General features: G+C 40.1%; 1 protein-coding gene across 3 annotated transcripts in view; it reads right to left on the bottom strand.

The window, feature by feature from the left end:
• The window catches only part of NCOA7 (nuclear receptor coactivator 7), a 154997-nt gene that overhangs the window by 83388 nt on the left and 46300 nt on the right, over window positions 1–25309 (bottom strand). For all 3 annotated transcript variants that reach the window (XM_042987116.1, XM_042987117.1, XM_042987118.1), the window contains exon 3: window positions 3114–3334. In XM_042987116.1, coding sequence (XP_042843050.1) covers window positions 3114–3334 — 221 coding nt within the window. The remainder of the gene's footprint in view (window positions 1–3113; window positions 3335–25309) is intronic.

Raw genomic sequence — 25309 nt, 5'->3', positions numbered from 1 at the left:
GATACTACACAAAGCTAATGACACAGGGTCCAAGTGACGATAGCCTATAAATAGGAAATCAGACAAATAAATCCATGACAAGAGTGCCGAACGAGAGTCTAAGCTGGCCACGGACGGGTAGGGCTTCCTGAGGTGATTTTGTGGTCAAGTGAGAGTTGGTTAGGTAAAGAGCAGAGTGAAGGGTACTGTTTCAGATTTAAAGGATTACACATGCAACAGAGAGCAGCACATTAAAAGCTGTCCCAGCACAGCATCCACAGCACAGCATCACGACTAAAAGAAACCTCAATCAATAGGAATCCACCAGCCTCTTTCAGGGAAACCCTACAAAGCAAAATGTCTCTGCTTGAAAAAACTTCTTAAGCAACTGCATTTACAATAAAGATGAAAAAAGATAATATTTAAGCTGCACAACTATTTAAAGCCACACATTTTCAAGTGTCCATTTTGCACGAGTCATATGTAAAAGAAGATGAGAAATGCAATTTCTTAATCCTCTTCCTCTTTTTGGAAATAAGGGATAATACTCAACACTTTAAATTTAAAAGGGAAGTCTAGTCACAAAGAAGTTTATTCAATAGGTGACGATTACAGCTTTTTATAAAATCCTAAATGGCTAGAGATTAAAAGCATCCTTTAAGCTATGTAATACATGATATAATGACATTATAATCAATACATGATAGAATCACATGTGGACTGCTACAAACCACATACTTTGCACTGCAGATACCTCATCTGTCTCTGTTGGAGAAATGTCTGCCCAGTCACATTTATTACCACTGCAAAGGGAGCCCCTTATATCTTTGATGAGCACTGCCAGAAAGTTATATTAAAATGGAGACAAGATATGTCTCCCAGAAACTTTGGCATTAATTGTGACCAAACTTGGGGCCCTTGGGAGAAGTCTCTGCTACAAGAGCACATTTCATATAGTGTAATGCACCCCGTTCTCAGAGGCCCCATCGTCTCTCTCTCTTAGCCTAGCAGTCTTACCTACCCTGTAACCTGTATGCCACATCAAGTTTTGGCTCTCAGTTCCCTTTCTTTTCGGAACATACTGCAGGCCTGCATGTGTGAGATGGGTGATCCCGGTAAAGCGGGATTATCACTTCCATCACACTCAAGTGGGATTATCACCTCCATTACGCTGGCTATGCTACTTTTGTTGACGCAGTTTCAAATGCAATGAATATTCTGAGAAACTCTATAATACTGCAGACTCATTTTAACATTCCCCTTAACTAAAGGTGACTGTTTGGCTCAGTTGGTGAAGCATGCAAGTGTTGATCTTGGGGTCATGAATTCAAGCCCCACACTGGGCATAGGTTACTTAAAAAAAAAAAATCCCCTCAACTAAAACTAAGTCATGGTCTTTTTTTTTTTTTTTTTTTTTTTTTAAACTGATTGATGCTAGACCACGTCTCCACCATTTTCTATTGCCCAGCTGATGCCACATAGTACAGGCATGTCTAGCAACACATTTAAGGATATGTCTATATACCTTAAGAAAAGCATTTCCCATACAAGGTAAGTGACCAGCCATTAGATAGATACTTATTAGGGCACACTAGGTGCTGGAGGCTGGGAACCCAAAGTTAAATGAGACACACCAACATTATGTCACTGTCATCCTTTACCCAAGATTATGTATATAAAACAAGGGTGAACGGCACCTTGTAGCTCTCAATAAACTGTTATTATTAGGATGACAATCATCAGTTATATGTCAATATTCTTTTATTTAAAAAAAATTTTTTTTTAAATGTTTATTTTTGAGAGAGAGAGAGAGAGTGAGACAGAGCGTGAGCAGGGGAGGGGCAGAGAGAGAGAGAGACAGAATCCGAAGCAGGCTCCAGGCTCTGAGCTGTCAGCACAGAGCCAGATGTGGGGTTCAAACCATGAACCACGAGAATATGACCTGAGCTGAAGTCGGACGCCCAACCGACTGAGCCACCCAGGCGCCCCTATCAATATTCTTTTAAAAACTATGACAGACTTTTAAAATGAAAATACTGGGGCGCCTGGGTGGCTCAGTCGGTTGAGTGTCCGACTTCGGCTCAGGTCATGATCTCACAGCTCGTGAGTTCTTTTTTTTTTTTTTTTTTTTTAGTATAAGACAAGTATTTATTTGCCAGGCACACAGAAAAATGTGAGGAATAGAAATGCTTGCATACTCTTAATTTTTTGGTGTAAAAACACCTCCCCCCCTAATGTCAATATCCCTCCTATCCCCCAAATCCCTGGATCTTGGAATGAAAGCCACTCTTCCCCACCCTCCCCTCCTTCAGCCCATGTAAGTTATGCACTCAAAACAAAAATCAATGAGCAATATAGGGTTTTACACAACAAAAAATTAGAATGTTGCAAAACTAAGTCTTCTACCGCAGGTCAAAATGTTGCTAAACATGGATATTCACACAACATGAGAGAGGGGGTTAAATGAGCCTTTATTAGAATGTTGTAGCAGTGTGTTTTGAAGGCAGCGGCCCTACAAAATAAGGATTTTAAATTAAGTCCCTAACTGCATGGATAGGAAAACTAGGGCTGGGGCTGAAGTGGGGAGCAGTGTACCCCATCTCCACATCGACACACGTGTGTGCATGCACACAGGACACCCTTGCACCTGCACAGAGACAGTCCCGTGCACAGCACACTCACGACGGCTTCTGTCTATCCTCATGGAACTGATTTTTAAAGAGTGGGAGAAACCAAAATGAAACTAAGAGCAGACCTGATCCTCTGAAAGACATTTCTGTAGACTCGAAAGAGGGTTAAAAAAAAAAAAAAAAAAAAAAAAAGTCTGAAGGCGAACCCTGGCAGCAAGGCCCTGCTTTAAGGAAAGGTTCTAAACTAGACCCAAACAGAAACCCTGACGTCTTGGAGGGGCAGGGGCACCTCCCCACCAGACACACCAGAGCCCTGTTGGGCTCTGTGCTAACAGCTCAGAGCCTGGAGGCTGCTTCGGATTCTGTGTCTCCCTCTCTCCCTGCCCCTAACCACTTGCATTCTGTCTCAGTCTCTTTCAAAAATAAATAAACATTAAAAATTTTAAAAATAAAATAAAATAATGAAATAAATGAAAATACTACCAGATTGCCACCAATACTCACCAGTACTATAATATCTCTTCAGTTCTGTACGCCTGATCTCCTTTAACTGATTATTTTTTCTCTTTTTTTTCTCATCAGTGATATATTCCTCTTCCACAGCAATGTTGCACTTGTCTTGTTCTAAAATGACTGCTTTCGCATCCTCTTTTCCAGTGTGGGTCCTTGTGGCAATAGCTGAGGCTGTCTCTGCATTTTGTTTGGCCTGTTTTTTCTTTTTCAATCTAGGAATGAGGGAAAAAAGGAAAAACACTGAAGAAAGAAATGATTTTCTAGGAGAAATTATATTAGTTTCATGCTGATGGGCTTTGAAAAACTACTTAACTGATATAGAAAACACTTTATATTTCTGTTAATCACATTTTCCTCTTATTGTCTTCTTTTCTAATCACTTAAAAATTCTTATTACATGGAGTCCTGGAGTATTTCCTCAATCTTATATCCTCAGTACTTACATCTCAGAAAATTATTAGGAAATCCTCCAGGCCTGGGGAAGACTAGATTCTAAATGTTGAACATTTTTTTAAATCAAAATATACAGCTGCCATGTTTGAAGTGTTACATTAAAAAAAGAGAGAGACGGGGCCCCCTGGGTGGCTCAGTCGATTGAGCGTCCGACTTTGGCTCAGGTCATGATCTCAGGGTCCATGGGCCTGAGCCCTGTGTTGGGCTCTGTGCTGACAGCTTGGAGCCTGGAGCCTGCTTTGGCTTCTGTGTTTCCCTCTCTCTTTGACCCTCCCCCAATTCATGCTCTGTCTCTCTCTTTCCCCCCAAAATAAATAATCATTAAAAAAATTTTTTTAATTACAAAAATAAATAAAGAGAGAGAGAGAGAGTTTCAGGTTTTCAACGGTACCTTTGGACTGATGGGCAAACACATTTGTAAGAATAAATCCTTTATAACTGATTCACACACTGAGTGTAGAACTTTGGCAAGCTGGCTCAGGTCCGAGCAATTCTTTTCCTTTATACATAGATGCTAGTGGTACCGAAGAAAGAGCTGCATTTCCAGAGACAGAAAATGCCATAATGACAATATATATAGTTATCATTATCATTACCAATATCAGAGCTGACTGATACATTAGTTAACATATTTGATGTTTTCAATCCCTTACTGAGTCAAAGATGTGTAAGAGATGAAGTTTATCATAATTTGCTGAGATCCAATAACTCAAAATATTTTCCAACTGAGGTATCACTGTAATTAATTGATGTGTCACTCTGTACTTACCAGGCTTTCTGAAGAATGCTTTTACCTTACCAGAATATAAAGAACAAGGGTCCTGGCCTCTACTATACATGGCAGTCTGCTCCAGTGTAAATATTTTTAATTAGGACTCTTTTTGCTTCCTTTCTGTTTACACACAGTCACTATCTCTGACACATACATGTCTATTTCCTTTGCTATCTGGAGCATTTATACAATTCAATGTTGGGCAAGGATAAAGAAATGTTTTGGGAGAAAAATGAAATACCCGCAGGAATAATACAGGGACTAAGGTCAGATTTTATGTTTCTTTGCTTTGTGACATCGAACAAATCCATTTAACAGTTTGGAGAGGTCCCTCACTGAGGCCTATTTAATTGGGTCCGATTGAGAGAATATGTGTCAACATGTAACACAAATAAACAAACTGAAATAGTAAAATATCCCCTCACATCATCACATAATGACATGAGAACTAAGCATGGTAAGATACATAATACATTCAGCTTTTGAGATAAACTCTCATATTCCAACAAAATATTTCAACTAGGCTGTAATTCATTGAACACTTAGCAAGCAGTCATGTCCTTAGACTCTAGCTGGCTAATAAATGAGCATATAGCCTAGGAGAAAGGACAGCTGGGCAAAAATCATAGATGCACATACTCCCCATCTCTTAGTTTAGCTATCTTGTTATGTTTACTTGTTAAACAAACCACAAACCAAACCAAACTGGAGATTCATAAAAAGGAGTTCTATTCAGTAGACATGTTTTTATTTTCTAACCTCAGATCCTAAATTTTTTTTTTTTTCTGGTAAGAGCGAGTAGTTCTTCACAATGTTGAGTCAGATAATGTTCCTAATAAAACAATTTCTCTCTCGATCAAGATTATTATATGTGAGACTGAAATTAGTATACAGTAACCTAGACATCATGAAGAGATTAGCACTTTGCTTAGGGAGGTCTATGCAAAGAGCTGATCTCTGTATCCAAAAAGCTGGCTATGAATGCACTGATCTTCTTCTGATATACTGGCTTATCAAAAACATGCTTGAGATGAACCTTACTGACACTTCCAAAAATCATTCCTTCCAGGAGGAGAGAAAAGAGGTGTTAAAAATTAATTCTACACAGCCTGAGATATGTTGCTTGTTCCTCTTCTGGATTTTTCCACTTTAGGTTGATTTAAATGTCCTCATTTCACAGTCCCCATGATAATTAAACTCACTCAGATCTAGGGCACATGTTTTGATGAACAGCAGCACTCTTTGGGGACATCTCATTAGAGACTGATTTTCACACAAGGAAATAACAAAATGGGATACACTGTTTTATTCATTTGCCCCTTTTCTGCACAGACCATTAATGTCAACACATATAGCCAAAAGTAATTGTTTAAAGAAAAAATGCTAGGAAACAGCAATACCAAACTTGTTTAACAGAAAACAGAATACAATTTAATACTTCACCAGTTTTACAATCAGCTACATCTTTTGTTTTGACTAGAGTACTCATGAGAATTTATTTCTCTGGAGTTTATCAACATGGTTAGAACATTCTGATCTTGTAACTGGAAATCAGATGTGAGTTTGGGAAGCCCACTGTAAATTCTTTCTTCAAAGCATGGAAGTACATTTTTAACCCCGTGCCTAAGAGGGAAAAACTGCCATCCGATGTCTGTGGTACAGTTAATACTCTTCCAATGTTCCTGTTTAGGCCTTCTCTGTTGTTCTGCAGGTCAATATCTATCGTGGTAAGACATGCTCACAATAGGGTTTTGTTATCACTAAATTAAACTGAAAACAAAAGGTTACACAAGAACATAAACGAAGCTTTTTTTAATGACACCAAATGTACAGTTATTCATTTTGTGGACCAAAAAAAACACTTAGCAAATCATCTTTTATTTTTTTAAAGATTTGTGGGGTTTCTAAAAAAAAAAAAAATGTTTGCTTATTTATTTATTTTGAGAGAGAGCGCATGCACGCAAGGTGGGTAGGGGCAGAGAGAGAGAATCTGAAGCAGGCTCCGAGCTGCTGTGGGGCTTCAACCCCAGGAACCAAGAGATCATGGCCTGAGCTGAGATCAAGAGTTGGATACCTAACCCACTGAGCCACCCTAGAGCCGCACTAGGCAAATCATCTTAAGCATATGAATGACTGTAAACAATGAGACATATTTAAATTTGATGGCTGTGAATATGAGTCCAAAACCCCACTTTTATTTTGTTATGCTGCACTTATCTTTCTTTAAAGAGACCATAATTACATAAGACAAAATTTTTTTAATGTTTACTTTTGAGAGAGAGAGATACAGAGCATGAGTGGGGGAGGGGCAGAGAGAGAGGGAGACACAGAATCTGAAGCAGGTGCCAGGCTCTGAGCTGTCAGCACAGAGCCCCACGCAGGGCTTGAACCCACAAACCGTGAGATCATGACCTGAGCTGAAGTCAGATGGTTAACTGACTGAGCCACCCAGGTGCCCCACATAAAACAAATTTTACTACTCAGCAGTCTCCTCCCACTACTAAAACCAAGCCCTGTCAATTCTGTTTCCTAAATCTTTCCTTCTCAAATTCATCTTCTCTTCTTGATCTCTGCTCCCACTAAATCATTTCAGGTTTTCATCATCTCTCTGGACTATTTTTGACAAGATAATTATTCTTTGTTTTATTGTAAAAATTATACTTGTTCATATTCAAAAATATTAAAAATGCAGAAAGGTAAAAAAGAATAAAACTTAAATGAAATGTTACCACTAAGAAGCAACCACTGTTTGGGAGAGATAACAGCAAATCCAGAAGCTGGAGAAATCACACTTTCCCCGAGGGCAGAAGAATGAGGCAGTATGGCTCCGCTGTCTTGACCCTGAGCCCTTCTTTGTACCTTCCCTACCATAAAGGAATATTAAAGGACTTATTCTGGAATCTCTTGGCTTTTTTTTTATTAAAATTGTGTGCACCTGTAGGGCACATGCACACCTCACTTTTCCCTGCTAGCACCCAACCCAGAGTTAGCAGACTTAAGAAATAAACAAGGTGATATTGCTAAAGAAAGCATTTTTAGTAGCTGGATTAAAAAACTGTTTTCCTCTGAAGCATTTTCCTTTACTAAAGGAAGTAAGCTCAGGGTTCTGGCAACAATCAGAGGCAGGGCCTTGAGCAAGTTCCTTGCTTTGTCTCTGCAGGGCTCCTCTGTTGCTTGCCCACATCCAGTGGAATGAAACAAAAAGGCATGGAATGATGAGAGAGGGTTTTCTTTAGCACCAGAGTGGAAGCTTCACAAGGGCAGGGATGTGTCTAGGTTTTGTTAAAATGCCAAACTCCCAGGGCCTCTCCATGGTACACATTAGGTGCTCAGTATTTCTTGAATGGATGAACAAACTTGAATACGTTCTGATTTGGTTGAGATCTGCTTTCCTATGAACATGCCATTTCACAGTCTTCTTAATTAGCATGTTGTCAAAAGTAAACTCACATCTCCTTATTAATCTCACTTGATTTAAAAACAAAATACAGGGGCTCTTGAGTGGCTCAGTCAGTTAGGCATCCGAATTCAGCTCGGGTCATGATCTCACGGTTCATGGGTTCGGGCCCCACTGTCGGGCTCTGTGCTGACAGCTCAGAGCCTAGAGCCTGTTTCAGATGCTGTGTCTCCCTCTCTCTCTGCTACTCCCCCACTCATGTTCTGTCTCTCTCTCTCTCTCTGTCTCTCTCTCAAAACCAAAAATAAACATTAAAAGAAAAATAAAAAAAAAAAAAGAAAATACATTAGCCACATATAATTTAAAATGTATTAAACTATAGGGGCACCCAGGTGGCTCAGTGGGTTAAGCGTCTGACTCTTGGTTTCAGCTCAGGTCATGATTTCGTGATTCGTGTGTTCAAGCCCCCATTTTGGGCTCTGCGTTAACAGTGTGGAGCCTGCTTAAGATACTCTCTCTGTCTCTCTCTCTCTCTCCCCTACACTCTCTCGCTTCCTTGCTCTCTCTCTTGTGAGTGCTCTCTCCCTCTCAAAATAAATAAACTTTAAAAATAACTAAAGTGTATTAAACTATAGAGTTCTTTAATTAATATTAAATTAGTTCTATCTGACTCTTTCCCTAAGGTAAGTGCCATAGACATAAATATCTAGCACTGCATTGTCCAATATGGTAACTATGAGCCAGCCACTTGTGATTATTAGTTTAATTAAAATTAAATAAAAATTTAAAATTCAGTTCTTTAGTTGCAAGAGCCACATTTCAAGAGCTTAACAGACTAGTGGGTACTGTAGTGAGTGACAAACATATAGAACATTTCTATCATCACAGAAAGTATTGGATAGTACTGACTTACAACTACTGATTCAACAGTCAGCCCTATTAGCAAGAGACTAACGAAAGAGCGAAGATAGATATCATTTAATATTTAGACATTTAGTATATGCATAGGGTATGTCAACAAGGGTACACATTAAAAAAAACAGTAAAGTGAGTTTCTGGCAAGAGTTAGTGGCTGGGGGGAAAGAGAGTAAGAAAAATTACTTTTCATTGTGTTCTGTTTTGTACCTTTTGGATTTTACACTGTGTATAATAGTCAGAAAAATATATTTTTTAAGTATTTAGTTTTTGAAGTCTCTTCCCTATGACAAGAATAGTTTAACACATACTGCCAAATTTTAAAAATCAAGTTTTACTTTTTAAAGATTATTACAGAAAGTTTTAAAGAGGTTTTTCTAACAGAAACTACTACTGAGTTGACTAATGAATGAGACACCATGCTATGTACTTTATAAATATCATCCCAGCCTCACAAAAGCCCAACGAGGCAGGCAATCTTATCTCCCTGTTACGCAGAAGAAAAGGAAGGCTATGGAAACTTAGGGCCATTTCCCAAGGTCACAGGGCACAGTTAACCGGTAAAGCAGGAATTCACAAAGCCAGATGTGAGTCAATAACCTCAGGGCCTCCCCAGTCCACTCCTACAATGCTAAAGCACCTATGTATATCTTGACTTTAAAATAAAATTCACTGGGTTTTGGAAATTCTATGAACTATTTGAGGGAGAGGTGCCTGGCAATCTGGTGGGCCGAGAACATGCTTGCAGGAAGGAAAGATTTCAATTCTGGGCTTGGCTCTCCATGTAATCTGCTATGACCTTCTTTGAAAATATGACAAACCCTCTAGCACTCTTCTAAAGTAAAACAAAAGCAAGAGGCTGATGACATGATTTTCAAGCTTTGGTCTGACTCCTACAGTTTACATTTAGCTGAGATTAAGAAATGTGCTAAAGCAGTTTTGAGGTTAAAAAAAATCTTTTAGGGGCGTCTGGGTGGCTCAGTCGGTTAAGCGTCCGACTTCGACTCAGGTCACGATCTCAGTTTGTGAGTTCGAGCCTCGTGTCGGGCGCTGTGATGACCGCTCAGAGCCTGGAGCCTGCTTCGGATTCTGTGTCTCCTTCTCTCTCTGCCCCTACCCCACTTGTGCTCTGTCTCTCAAAAAGAAATAAATATTTAAAATAAAAAATCCTTTTAAATCTAAACTGAACCTTCCCAAGACTCTGCACTCCTCTGTGCTCCCTCACACCTGAGTACATTTTCCTTCCACTGCAGCTTCCATCCTGGGAAAGTCCAGAGGCCAAGTTAGAACCACTGATATGTGAAATCACTGTATATGAACCATTCACATAAAAAGAATATTAAAAAAAAAAAAAAGGTTCAAAAAAACCTTAAGGGCAGTATAGTTGTCTTTTTGCTTTTTTTAAAAAAAATTTTTGTTTTGTTTTGGTTTTATTTTCTTTGAGCACACACCTTAGTGTCTCATTTCATTCAGTTACAGCTTAAGAGGGAATGAGATTTGGTGTGTGAACTCCAGAGAATTAATGAAGAAAAGGAAGCCATACAGGAATAAAGGTTAATTCAGTATAAGTTTCTAACCAAGCAATCCAATAATGGAACTGGCTGCTTCATAAAGTAGTGTTCCCCATCATTAGAAATATTCAAGCAGGTCAGGTCCAAGTTCTGACCTCCAAAACCAAATGGGACTGCCCTGCCTATTTTTTTTTCCAGATACAATTGACATAAACATATTAGTTTCAGGTGAACAACATAATGATTCGATATTAGTATATGCTGTGAAATGATCACCACAATAAGTCTAGTTAACATCCGTCACCTCATTGATGTAACATCCGTCACATCATTACAAAATTTTTTCTTGTGATTAGAACTTTTAAGATCTACTCTCTTAATAACTTTCATATATGCAATACAGTACTATTAACTATAGTTACCATACTGTAGATTACATCCCAGGATTTATTTATTTTATGACTGGAAGTCTGTACCACGTTCACCCATTTTGCCCACCCTCCAAAATACAGTTGACCCTTGACAACACAAGGGTTAGGGCCACTGACCCCCACACAGCCAAAAATCCACATACAACTTCTGAATCCCCCAAAACCTAACTGTTAATAGCCTACTACTGACTGGAAGCCTTACTGATAACATAAACAGTCAATTAACATATTTTATATGTTATATGTATTATATACTATATTCTTACAATAAAGAAAAGAAAATGTTATTAAGAAAATCATAAGGAAGAGAAAATACACTTACAGTACTGTACATATTTATTGAAAGAAGTCCATGGGGGTGGCTGGGTGGTTCAGGTTGGTTAAGTGTCCTACTCTTGATTTTGTCTCAGGTCATGGTTGAACAGTTTGTAGTTTTCTGGTTTTGAGCCCCTACGTTGGGCTCCACACTGACAGGGCAAAGCCTGCTTGGGATATTCTCTCTCTCTCTCTCTCTCTGCCCCTGCCCTGCTCATGCTCTCTCTCTCTCTCTCAAAAATAAATAAAAGGAAAGAAAGAAAGAAAGAAAGAAAGAAAGAAAGAAAGAAAGAAAGAAAGAAAGAAAAGAAAAGAGAAAAAAGAAAGAAAGGGAAAGGAAAGGAAAGGAAAGGAAAGGAAAGGAAAGGAAAGGAAAGGAAAGGAAGAAAGGGGGAGGAAGGAAGGAAGGAAGGAGGGAAGGAAGGAAGGGAGGAAGGAGGGAAGGAAGGAAGGGGGAGAGGGAAAGAATGGCCTCAGATGGTTTTTTGAGATGATTAAATTGAATGTGTTTTCATAAAAGGAAGGTCAGTTTTCACTTTCCACTGCAAATTTCCAACTGTGATATATGCCAAATAATATCCAACTTAAAGTCAGAGGGGGAAGACAGTTAAACAAACAAACAAACAAACAAAAACACTCAATTAATGAAAGTTCTCTCTTAGAATTATGATCAAATAAAACCAAAAAGCTTAGGGGTAATCACCGGAAAAATATGTAGATGTACCTAATTCTAGTGCCACCCTTTGAGATAAACATTCTTTTTCCTCACTTTGTCTAATTTTGCTAATGAGATTCCCCCACCAAGAAAATTCATCAGTTAAAATGGAAATACTCTGGTTGGAAAAACCAATACAGTTAGAAAAAGAGATCCTTCAGCTCTGCGTTCAATAACTAGAGATATATCGTTATAGGTGAACACATATCCACATAATAGAATTTTTCTTGGCATCAAAAAAGAAACGCATTCTAACAAAGATTCATAAATAGAATGCCAATCAGGGACAAACCACAAAAGTTACCCTTTCTAGGATTTCTTTGGGCTATTAAAACAGGATGGGATCAGGAGATCTTCGGGGACTCTGCTAATCAAAGTGCAGGTGCCAGGAATGGATGCAAATTCTTACTCTTTCAGAGGAGACTTGGGGTGGGTTCTTAAGGGACATTCAGAGAACCTTATATGCCCCCTTTCAGTACCGGGATGACAATGGCACTGCCACAAAATGAATGTTTACTGTGTAGAATGTTTGCCTTGTGTTTATGAAACAAGACAGGCTTTTGTTGCATATATAGATTGCCGTGTGGGAGTCTAGTTCCTTTTTCTAAGAGTCAGGATGCTGAGTCACAGCCTGAAAAAGTTACAGGGAAATCAGTGGCACTGACAATGGTAATATATAACTCGGCTATAAACTGAGGAAGGGGAGCAGAAATGGGAATGTGCTTCAGGTGATAACTGTGTGGTGCGAAGAATAATCAGCAAAGTCCTGTAAATATGGTATTTAAGTCTCAGGGATTTTACTGCTTATCAATCAAGAATAAGCTGATAAATACAGCAACAGAGAACTGAACCCAAACCTGCAAATAGAAATGTTAAGTGACAAAATATAGGGGCGCCTGGGTGGCTCCGCCGGTTAAGTGTCGACTTGATTTCAGCTCAGATTATAATTACATGGTTCATGAGTTTGAGACCCGTGTCAAGCCGCCTCATGTAGGGCTTCACTCGGAGGTTGCTTGGGATTACCTCTCCCTCTCTCTCTGCCCTTCTTCTGCTTACACATGCACATGCACACCCTCTCAAAATAAAGAAGTGACAAAGCATAAATTTTTAAATTTCTTTTGCTTTACAGTGGTATTATATATGCTTTATTTAACTTAATTTGGTTAAACTAACTGGCTGGATTAGTTCCCTATGTCTGCTCTAACAAATTACCACAAACTCAGGGGCTTAAAATAACACACATTTATTCTGACAGCTCTGGAGGTCACAAGTCCAAAATCAGCTATAGGACTGCATTCCCCACAAAGGCACTTTCCCTGCCTCTTCCAGCTTCTGGAAGCTACATTCCTTGTGGCCCCTTCCTCCAGCTTCAAAAGTCAGCAGCACAGTCTCTGGCTTACTGAAAATCACCACTGCCTGCTCTGTAGTCAAATCTCCCTCTGCCTCTTTCTTAAGTGGACACTGAGACTGCATTTCAAAGCCCACTCAGATAATCCAGGATAATCCTCCTATCTCAAAATCTTTAACTTTTTCATTATCTTCAAGGTCTCTGTTGCTATGCAAGGTGACACTCACAAATCCAGGCATTAGGCCCTGGCTATCTTTGGTGGTGATCACTCAAGTCTACCTCACTGACTAAATTCACATTTGTAATATGAATTATTGTAAACTCATCATTATATCCCATGTCCAAATCATTAGCAGATCTAAGAAAAGTTCACGGCTGGCAATGAGTGGTTAGTAAACATAGATTTCTAAAGCAAAACCAAAAAGTTTACTCAAGACTCCTGAAACCTCAAGGTGCAATGGAAATATCACAGACATGAGCTTTCATTTTATGTTGGGTGACCTCAAAACAGCCTCTTGGAGATAGGGATATTGGAAGGAAAATTTTAACAGGCAGGATTTCTAAAGGGTTAAATCCCATTTTCATATCTGATCACTTCAATCATTACTGAAATCAGCCTTTCACTGTTTATATAATCACCTACAAAGCTGAAGAAGTCTTCCAAATATCTTCTTCTTTTATTGGAGCTTCTTAGTGTGCCCAGAAATCTTTTTAAGTCAATATTTTAAAAAATATATGTATATTTTTACTCAAAACAAATCATATGGTCAGACTCCCCAGTGATGGCACTGGGATATATTTCAGCGACATATTGAAATTTCAGCATAGCAGCAATATATTTCAAGGACATGATTCCTCTAGAAAAACAGAAAAATTCTGATTTCTTGAAGCTATTTCAGCAAAACAAGCAATTAATTAAAGCAGAGCTACTTGAAGTTTTCCAAGCAGAAATACAGTGATAACAGGGGTTTTGTTCTCAGATTTTAACCTAACTCCCTGCTAACTGCTTAAACTATAGAAACATGGAGGAAAAGAATAAAAAATACAGTCCTAAAAATAATCAGTTTAGTATAAAAACTAATGCTTTCCAAAAAGCCTCATGAGTGAAACATAACATTTATGATCAGCAGAAATGTCTCGCTAAAGAAAATGATTTTGAGTGGCATAAAATTAGAATATGCTCTAACTCGACTTCTCAACCTCCTTCCAACTTTTAAAATATATTCTAATAATTTTCAACTGCCTCTGAATAATTTTAGACACACACATATACTTAACTCTCTTATGATAATGCTATTTCAACGTTATAAATTAGAGGTGGCCTCATAACGCTTCCTGTCATTATAGGTACTTTCAGAAAGAATAATGTAAATCAGGTAAAAAATCTGAAAACTTATTTTGGCAGATGCTTTCAGTTTAGTTGGTTTTCATCCAATATGCCCATTCAATTTCTTTGAATATTTTTTTCTGATTGGTGTAAACTGTCCATATCCTTGGGAAATGACATTGTTCAAAAATAGGATTCAGGGGGTGGAAGACTAGTAATACCTACTTTGAAATGTTTCCCTTCTAAAATTAGTGACGAACTTTGAGGTTATTCATTCAACATGTAAGGGCAAACCGAAAATGGATTTTTAAAGAAAAATCTTGGCCTTGTTTCATTTTTCTGAGGGCCAATCTGGGGCGATAACCTTCTAAACTACATGGTAGTCTTGGTTGGGCTTTTCAAAAAGCTCAACTGGTGGTCATATCTAAAGTATACCAGTCTGCTCTTAATCATCCAAAAAGAACACCTGTGTTGTAATAACAAATAAATGCTTGGTCTTTGTCCCTCTCTGGTCTAGCATTGAACTCCTAAAAGACTTGGAATCTCCCGAGCTAAGAGTATCTTTTGTATGTTAATAAATGACTCCTGTTTGTGTGGGGAACTAAGATAGGATAGGGGCTGGTCACCACCATTAGAAGGGTGGACATTTCAGCCCCACCTCCAGCCTTCTGGGGAGGGAGAAGGGCTGGAGATTGAGTTCAATCACCCAGGCCAATAATGTAATCAATCGTGTCTATACAATGAAACTTCTGTAAAAACCTTTCGATGATGAGTTGGAGAGCTTGGTTTGGTGAACACACTGAGATGCTAGGAGGCTGGCACTCCCAGAGAGAGCAGGGAAGCTCTGTACCATCTACTCGCACACCTTGCCCTATGCATTCTCCTCCACTGGGCAGTTTCTATGTTATACCCTTTTTAATAAACTGGTAAATGTAAACAAAGCATTTTCCTGAGTTCGGTGAGTTATCCTAGTGAATTGTCAAACCTGAGGAGGGATCACGGGAACTCCCAAATTTGTAGACAAGTTGGTCAGAAGTAGGGGTTGACTGGGGATTCAGGACTTATGAATGGCATCTAAAGTGAGGGTAGTCTTGAGGGACTGAGACCTCAAACCAGTGGAGTCAGACACTAACTCACGGAGGTTAGTGTCAGAATTGAATTAAACAGTTGGATACCTAGTTGATGTTGAGAATCAGAGAACGCCAGACTCTAGACTTTGCCAATCTTGATGAGCCAATGTTGAGCACATCAGAGAAGATGAAAGTGAGACTGACAGCCTTGTACAAAAAACATGCAGGCTACCCTTTTCTCTGAGCAGAGATGGATGACTCAGCCTGTTGGCATGTTCTGCTTGGCCCACAAGCACTTTTTAGGACTCCAACTGGCTAACTGATGAGCATTCAAAACGGGGATATTTCACATAAAAATCTGCATTTCAGGCTCATCTTGAAGAATTAGCAGACATAACAGCACATCTCTGGGGCTCCACATGGCAAAACTGGAGCAGAGCAATAGCAGCTTCCCTCCTTGGAAAAGGCATGTGCTGTCTCCTTGCACCAGCCTTCCTTCCCTACAGCGCACTGGCACCGGAGCCTGGTGATGATCACCTATCCACTCATTTACATCACTGCTTTGGTCCCTAAGGTCAACGTTTGTATGTTTTGCTCCAGACAGCATAAAGTTTTATTCTTGGGTCAATTCAGATCATCAGAGAGCTGCAGTCTTGGACCACACTGTGCTGGCCCACTGCAAAATATCTTTTACTGAGTCATATGCTGGCATCATGCCCTCCCTCAGTACTTTCGCTGTAATAAATTGCCTTTATGAATGTTAATAACAGACATCCACATCTTTTTAGTGTTCCTTTTATGTAGGCTGTGAGGTCCTACATAATTTTAGAGTTAAGGGTGAGGAAGGGTTTTGACACCTGGGGAACCAGTATGTGCTATACTCATGAGTAGGGAGATCTATGGGAAGGAGTCCTGTTTGTTTGTTTGTTTATTTATTTATAATGTTTATTTATTTTGAGAGAGAGAGAGAGAGAGAGAGCATGAGTGGGGGAGGAGCAGACAGAGAGGGAGACACAGAATCTGAAGCAGGCTCCAGGCCCTGAGCCGTCAGCACAGAGCCCAAAGCGAGGCTCAAACCCACGAACAGTGAGATCGTGACCTGAGCCAAAGTCAGATGCTTAACCAACTGAGCCACCCAGGCGCCCCAGTATTCATTCATTCATTCATTCATTCATTCATTCATTCATTCATTCGTTTATTTTAAGTGATCTCTATACCCAGCATGAGGCTCAAACTTACCACCCAGGAACAAGAGTCGCACATTCTTCCCAATTAGCCAGGGAGGAGCCCCAAAAGGAGTGTCTTTGTAACAGTGACCATGGAAGTAGTTCTAAGTCAACTACACAACTAATAGCATGTACTTTAGGGTCAAGAAGGAAAGAGTTTGGTGAAATAGCCGACAGCCATGTAAAAGGTCAGAGAAATAGGGAAAGAGGTTTTTTGTTTGTTTCATTATTATAGGGGCGCCTGGGTGGCTCAGTCAGTTAAGTGTCTCACTTTGGCTCAGGTTATGATCTCATGGTCTGTTTTTTTGAGCCCCGTGTCCGGCTCTGTGCTGACAGTTCAGAGCCTGGATCCTGCTTCGGATTCTGTGTCTCCCTCTCTCTCTCTGCCCCTCTCCTGCTCTCTCTCTCTTTCTCAAAAATAAACATTAAAAAAAAAAAAAAAAACAGTTCCATCATATATAATGCATTTACTCCCTCTTGGAAGTTTCCTGAGAGGTAAAGTAAACATCTGATTTATTTTCTATTATTTTGTCAACTGTACTTATTTATTTGAATGTGACTTAATGCTCAGAGTGGACCAAAACAAAGCTGGTTGCATGTGGGTCACAAATGTGTAGTTTGTATAAGGCATCTCAGATCCTTCTAGGATAAGGTGCGGCAGGAATGAATGAATACAGAAACAAACAAGGAAATGAACAAACATCAGTCCTGCAATAATGGATGAGGCAGGCTAATGACAGGCTGAGTTTTATCTCAATTGCATAAATTGATAAAACCCCTTAATCTGACTATGTCACATAGACTAAAAGGGACTTCATCTCAAGGGAAGTTGTTCTACACCCTAACAATGACAGAAATCAAACTCCACCCAACACGAATCTACTAATTCAACAAATAATATATTTTGAGGGGCAAGACCTAACAATTCCTCCCTCCTGCCCCTTAACCCCAAATAAAGAAAACTCGACTTTCTTATTAATTCTTCTTTGCACCTAATACATCACTCGGCACACGGAGGTGAAAAAGAGTTCATTATATGCCATTAACTGAGTCATCAAGTCACCCTCTCCAACAGCAGTTTTCTACCAAGAAACTTACCCTTGGATTTTACTACACTTGTGCTGTTGTTTTTTTTTTTTTTTAAATAATTGTTAATAAAAGGCAAGGTAATTTCTCATTGATTTGCATTTATTTGTATAGCTTTAAACATTCTGATCTCATGAATTCCTTTTAATTTTCATACACACTATAAAACCTTTTAAACCCTTATAATATTGGAGTAAGGGTCATCCAAATTTCCTGTGGATTTCCATGTTCCTACATTAAGCCATAAGAAAACTCAGCTGGACTGTATTTTGGCAGAGATTAAAGAAGACTTCTGAAGAAAATCAAAATGTAATAACAACAATATTGCATAAGATGGGGGGAAAATAAACGTGCTTTTAACTATTGTGGAGACTCTCTGGAGGGATTAGCCACAGTTCAAAAGAAAGTCAAATAAAGAAAAGTTTCATTTCTGTTTGTATGGATTAGGCAATGCAGCTCCAATCAATAAAAGGAAGGTTCAATTTTTAACCCATATACACATTACAATTTCACAGTGACATGGGCAAAAACTAAAATTCAGCATATATCAACAATTACATCTTTAGTGAGACTGACTACCATACACACAAAACAGAAGGTGCTGTTCATCAGTATACTAATTCTTCTATATTCAGATATTGTTTTAGGGGAATTATATACAATGTTAAAGAAAGCATTGATCTGAGGTATTTTTTTAATTTTATTTTTTATTTTTTTAAATTTACATCCAAATTAGTTAGCATATAGTGCAACAATGATTTCAGGACTAGATTCCTTAGTGCCCCTTACCCATTTAGCCCATTCCTCTCCCACAAGCCCTCCAGTAACCCTCAGTTTGTTCTCCAGCACTGAATTGAGTTTTCAGAATTCTACATAAAGCTGTCACAATATTAAAAATTCTATATAGATAAAATAATTACCTAAGCTAATGAACAAACTGTCTTTTCCATTTTGTTTTCCAAGAAGCATAAATCATAAAGTCTCATGTAGGAAAGTTCCTTAAAATGTATTTCATCCATTTACCCAATGATGGAATTAAGTACCATATTTACAGGCCAGAAGATATTACCAGAAACTCACTGAGACACCACATATATCATTCTTTTTAAAAACTTTAACTGCAGCGTCTAGTTCAGTGTCTTCACCTTAAAGATCATTGTAGTAGACTTTTGTTGGCCTCCCTACAGTCTTTTTTTCTCCTTGTTTTGACATCAAGTTTCAATTTTCAGTAAATACACCCTCCTCTGCCCCACCCCCTTTTAATAGCATATCTGGGTAGGGCCCCACCCCAGCTACAGGGATGAAATACTTGACCCCAGCCAATGAAAGCACTGAGGCCCCTGGGACAGCTGCCCAGTGGCAGTGACTCCAAGAACCAGCACTTGGCCTAGGCTGGTCCAATCGCAGTGAATCTTGTATGCACCACTGGCAAACACACTTGCTTTGCCTGATGTTGCACAAGGGAGATCCTGAGTTGGCAGTGTTCATCAAGGAAAATCCGAGACGACAAAAGAGTGGAAGAGCTTCAATAGAGAGAAACTGAGTCATGATAACACTATTCAGGCATTTCTGAAGTCAAATCTAAAATTTAACCTGGACTTGTAACTAATGTGTGTCAGTCAATCCCCTAATGCCTTCTTTCCTTCCCTAAGTTAGTTTGATTTGTTTTCTGTTACTTGGGATGCTCTCCTCCTGCCCCCAACAAAGGGGGAAGAGAGTCCTATTATGGAAATTTACAAAAGAAGTAAGGTTGTTTCAGGACCCCGGGTGACTCAGTCGGTTAAGCGTCCAACTCTTGATTTCAGCTTAGGTCATGATCTCACAGTTTGTGGGTTTGAGCCCCACATCTGGCTCTGTGCTGACAGTGTGGAGCCTGCTTGGGATTCTCTCTCTCTCTCTCTCTCTCTCTCTCTCTCTCTCTCTCTCTGCTCCTCCCTTGCTCATGTTCTCTCTCAAAATAAATAAATAAACTTTAAAAAGTATTTAAGAAAATTAAAGAAGTAAGGTTGTGAAGGACCCCAAAATGTGGACTGGCTGAGCTGGGGATGGAGGACAGCTGGGAAGTTGGCCTGCTTTGTCATGTGACAACAAAATGGATGCCTCTTGTACCTTAAAACCACATTGTGTGTCTATCAGGATGCACTATTAGAGGACTTAAGAGAATTTTTAGGATTCTAAAGTAAATTGTCCATTTCTTTCAGTCTTCAGTAAGATCTTTACAAGAAATAGACAAGCGTAGGCTTTAATTTATCAACTGAAAGTAGAGCCGGATGAAAACATATTTCTGCTAAGAGAAAATTTTTTTTGTGTGGCTTGCAACAGTTGAAAGCCTGGTGACCAGGAGTCTTGTGGAGGTGGAAAAGCAAAATTAGCTGCCCCAAACTAAAGTTAGTGCAAAAAAGTAGGGGACGCTGCTGTACTAAGGATCTGTAAGCAGCTCTCTTCTTCAGGCCCCTCCCAAATACCGCCACTTATTCCCTCTGCCAGACACACAGGATGGTGGCCAGACCGCACTGATGCAGCTCGAATACAGTCCAGGGCTCCTCAGAAGCAAATAGTCCTCCCCAACTCAGGCCACGGGTTTTTACTGCCTGGAAGCAAAGCCCCAGAGGGTAGTGCTACTCTGAAGGCTCAGGAGATGGGCTAACAGCCCACTGCTGAGAGACCAAAATTCCTGAGCCAGTTCTATCTGCATCCAAAGTCCACGGTTCTGGTTACCAGCCGAGGGAGTTTGGCCAATGACAACAGAATTAAAGCCTGCAAAAATTTTAAATGAATTGTATTGCCAGAGAAATCCCTAATTTATCAGACATAAGAACTTATAAATGCTCAGCTCCAAAGTCATCCCTGGGTCCCCAAATCTATGCCACCAGAAAAAGGGCTACTGGGGAAGTCCAGCTCCCAGGCGGGCTCCTCCTCAGTGTTGTGGGGAAAATGGACAAGAGCAAGCTACTCTGAGCAGAACTTGTGGCTGCCCCAAGGCGGACCAGGGAACTGGCCCACTGTCAGAGCAGGGAAAACCTGCCGTTCCTGTTCAGCCAGACCAGGAAGTGCAGCAGACCACTGGCCACTGCGCTCCCCACCTGCTCCCTTTCCCAAAGGGGTGTTTTCACTTTGGTCCAGTCAGGGTGACTGTGAGCTGGACAACTGAATGAGCCACCAGGAAGCACTCCTGCCCTTTCCTACCCAGGAAGATAGGAGGCTGGCAGTCTTCCTGTCACTGTATAACGAGGGTCCAGACCCACCCCACCAGTAAAGAGCTGAGAGACGGGCAGCATGCAGCGTACAAACCCAGAAGTCTACCATTCTTAATGCCACGCCTTTTCTCTCAGGCTTTTGTTGCCACTTGCATCAAAAGGAGCACTAGCTGACAGAGAAAACAATTATTACTAATAAATCAGTAAATAATATTTACAAGGTTCTTCATTATGCTGGATGCCAGAATCTGCTTCTGAAGTTTCCAGCCATCGGTCTGATTTCTTCTTCCCTTGTATCGGAGAACTGAGTCTTCTCCTCAAGGTGGGCCTTTTCAAGATGTGAAAGCAGACAGCATGCCCACCCAGCAAGTTTTCTTCTTCTTCAGGCTAGATATCTCCAGTACCTTCCATCTCTCTTCATATAAGATACGTCTGTACTCCTATTATATTTGTTGCTCTCAAATGAACATTCAGTTCGGTACCTGCAGTATCTCAGCAGGTGCCTGAGCAGGGAGGCACTAAACTCCACTATCCCTTCCTTCAAGATGATAATCAGTTGCTTAGGGCTGTTAGCATGCTGTCCTAGGTGGAGTAGCCTCTTCATAAATACTGATGACTGAATGAATGGAAAAAACAAAGGGAGGAAGAGAGGGAACAAGGGAGAAAAAGGAGGAAGGGGAAACAAGAACAGAAAGGAGGGAAAGAAAGAAAATAAGAAAGGAAGACAGAAAAGTAAGGAAAGACAAAAAGACAGGAAATGGGAAAGAAGAAAGGAAGAACGAAAAACTGATGTAGACCAAGACAACCCCAAAGTAGCAACCTTTTAAAAGTATGTGTCTACAGCAAAATGGTACATCCCACCAAAAACACTATTTGTACAAATGCAAGCTGGGACATAATTCTTGGAGGGCAATTTGGAATAACTATCTAAAAATTAACTGTACACAAACCTGTGTGTGTGTGTGTGTGTGTGTGTATAAATTGTGTACATAAACATAATGCAATTCAATGCAACACTGTCATAGCAAAAAATATGGAATCATCATAAAAATACGTCTACATATAACATTAAGTAAAAACAAAAGAAGTTGAAGAGCAACAATGGGAATCTATAGGCATGGAGGAGGAAACATAATTATATATGCATGAATATTTATAACAGGATCGATATGATCCTATCACCCAGGTGACCTCTGGGGAAAGGAAATTGCAGGAGAGAAAAGGAGAAAAGGTCAGAAGGCTTTAAAAATCATTTATTTACACTACACCCTTTTACAGTTTGAATTTATCGTTATCGCTTACTGTTGCTTTAAATCATGAAAAAATGGGTGAGCCCTGCAATCAGTAAAAACTGTTTTCTTTCTCATTTATCGTCTGTCCCTCTAGTCTCTATTTTCTATTTTAGTGAGAACAATGCTTCACTGTGCTGTTCCCTTGACCAGTTAGGATTCCAAACTCCTTGGTGGCACGGAATTACACACTCACGCCAAGGCGCTGCAGTCACAGAGCAGGTGACTTCAGGAAATGCCCCATACAGGGTGCCGCAGGAATAGAGAGAGCCACGAGCAGGGGCTAGCAGAGCAAGGGCTAGCAGGCCTTGGTGGACATTTTCCAACTCTGATCTCACTTGACCCTTCAGCTGTGATCAACACTACCAACCAGACATTTTCTGGCTTTGTGGACACCAAACCACACCCTCCTGGTGTTTGTGTGCCATCTCAATCCCCTTGGGTTTCTGTTCAAGAAGGAAGACCACTGGGAGGTGGTGCCCAGGTGAACACTGATAAGATCAGAGGAGTAGGCAGGGGCTGACATGTGCAGGCTTTGTACCAATGTGAAGCGTTTAGATTTTATTTCAAGGGCCACAAGAAACATTTAATCCAGAGGATGAGATGATCTGATTTGTATTTTAAAAGTTTTGGGGCGCCTGGGTGGCTCAGTCGGTTAAGCGTCCGACTTCGGCTCAGGTCATGATCTCATGGTCTGTGGGTTCGAGCCCTGCGTCGGGCTCTGTGCTAACAGCTCAGAGCCTGGAGCCTGTTTCAGATTCTGCATCTCCCTCTTTCTCTGACCCTCCCCTGCATGCTCTCGCTCTGTCTCAAAAATAAATAAATGTTAAAAAAAATTTTTTTTTTAAAGTTTTTCTCTGGTTCCTATGTGAAGAATGGATTGCAAAGGGGAAGAGTAGAAGCTAGGAGACCAGCTGAAGGTTACAGCAGCTATCCAGGAGAGAGGAGATGAGGAGATGAAGTGAACAAATTTAGCTTATGTTCTGGAAGTGAAGCCAACAGAGTTTGCTAATGAATTAGGCATGGAAGGTGAGGGAAAGAAGATTAAAACCAACTCATATTTTTCAGTTTAAGCCAAGGGGTAGATGTACCCATAGTGATGGGGAAGATTAGGGATGGGGCAGGGTTGGGAGTTCTCTCTTCACACTCTCTTAGAAGACCCATGGTCATGGCTTCCATTTTTAAACTGATGCCTCTCAACTTTACACTTCCCAGTTCAAAACTGTGCTCTGAGCTTCTCCCCTTTGTATACAATCCCCTGTTCCACAAAACCCTACTCTTCCCAGAGGCACACCAAATTTAAGATGACCCAAACCAAGCCTGCCATTTGCCTCCCCAAACCTGGTTTCCTTGAGGTGTCTCGTACCTTACTGGAAAACCACTGTCCACTCAGCTGTTTTAAGTAGAAACCTGGACCCTGGATCCTGCTCCATTTCAATCTCCACATTCCACCAGTGTTATTTCCTATTGAGTTTACCTTCTGGCCTTTATTCATGCAGCTTCCTCTGCCAAAAATGCATCCCATCACCCTTCAACTGGTTCATTCTTACCATCCCTCAGAGATCAGGTCAAATGTTACTTCCTCATCAGCTTCTTCCCTGATCCTCAGAATTGGTCAGGTCTTCCTGCGAAAGTCTCTATGCTGCCATTAATTTTTCTTTGTAGCACTTATCAATAGTCTAATGGAATCATCACTACTGTAATTAGCTGTTCAATATCTGGCTCTCCCCATAGAATATAAGCTCCCTGAGGGAAGGGACAGTGTCTGTCTTAGTTATACATCACTATATACTCAGTGCTTAGCACAGCATTCAGGATACACACCAGAAGCAAAATATACATGCTGAATGAATGTTTAAGTGATGCCCTAACTAGCCACTAACACCAGTTAAATAACCACCTCTGAAGGCTCAGTAACTACCGAGAAATTAGCTTAAGTAGTTTTTAACATACTTTCTAGCATTAAATTCCATAAAAATAAACAACTAAGAAATCTAAATCATATGAGTATTGATTATTCAAAGAACAAGATTCTTCATTATTTTAAATAAAATTTCTGGGGCACCTTGGGTGGCTCAGTTAAGCATCCGACTTCGACTCAGGTCACGATCTCAGAGTTTGTGGGTTTGAGCCCCGTGTCGGGCTCTGTGCTGACAGCTCAGAGCCTGGAGCCTGTTTTGGATTCTGTGTCTCCCTCTCTCTCTGCTCCTCCCCCACTCATGCTCTCTCTTAAAAATAAACAAACATTAAAAAAAATTTTATTTAAGTTAAAAATAAAATTTCTTACAATATTCTTATAGGTGCAGAGGACTATACTATGTCCACATGTATTTAATAAGTATTATTTATATTTTTAAGTCACTTTAGTTTTACCTAGTGGCGATTTCAAACACACAAATAAGTATTTCATGAGAGTTTTCCATGGTTAGTCAAACATTTGCGTTTACTAAAAACAAAAACGAAAATAAGCCACCCACATGTTTCTTTTAATACTTCTCTGTGTATCAAATTACACATTATTTTAAAAGTTTTTTTTTATCATTTCTTGCTTATCTGCCTACAAAAACATCTTTTTGCATGCAGTATGATTTTTAAAATACAGTGACAACTTCACATGCCATTTTTTTAAAAAGTTCCATTATTATTTTTCAGAGGAAACAATTTTGTAGAGCCAACAAAAAGGAAGGAAGACACAGAGGCAAGAAGGCCTTTCTTAAACTAGTGGCCAGTCTGTAATTTCTCCAAGAGGAAGTAAGGGACAGAATTGAGATCTGGAGGGGTTAGGGAAAGTTCTGGGCCTTGCCTTAAAGCTGCATCTGCTAAGCAAGTATACCTTTTTTTTTTTTTTTTTTTTTTTTTTTTAAATCAGGACTGCTTGTTTATTGCGGGTGGCATGTGGGGAGTGCTGACCACAATGGCACTGGGAGAAGGGACTAAGGCCCCCAAAGCAACTTCCTGCCTCCATCCTGATGGACATAAAAGACCAGCCCTGGGGGCGCCTGGGTGGCTCAGTCGGTCGGGGGGCCGACTTCAGCTCAGGTCATGATCTCGCGGTCCGTGAGTTCAAGCCCCGCGTCAGGCTCTGTGCTGACAGCTCAGAGCCTGGAGCCTGTTTCGGATTCTGTGTCTCCCTCT

The sequence above is a fragment of the Panthera tigris genome, chromosome B2 (genome assembly GCF_018350195.1).
Source record: "Panthera tigris isolate Pti1 chromosome B2, P.tigris_Pti1_mat1.1, whole genome shotgun sequence".
In the NCBI taxonomy this organism is placed as follows: Eukaryota; Metazoa; Chordata; class Mammalia; order Carnivora; family Felidae; genus Panthera; species Panthera tigris.
Note: the sequence above shows the minus strand (reverse complement) of the source record. Positions and strands in the feature narration are given on the sequence as shown.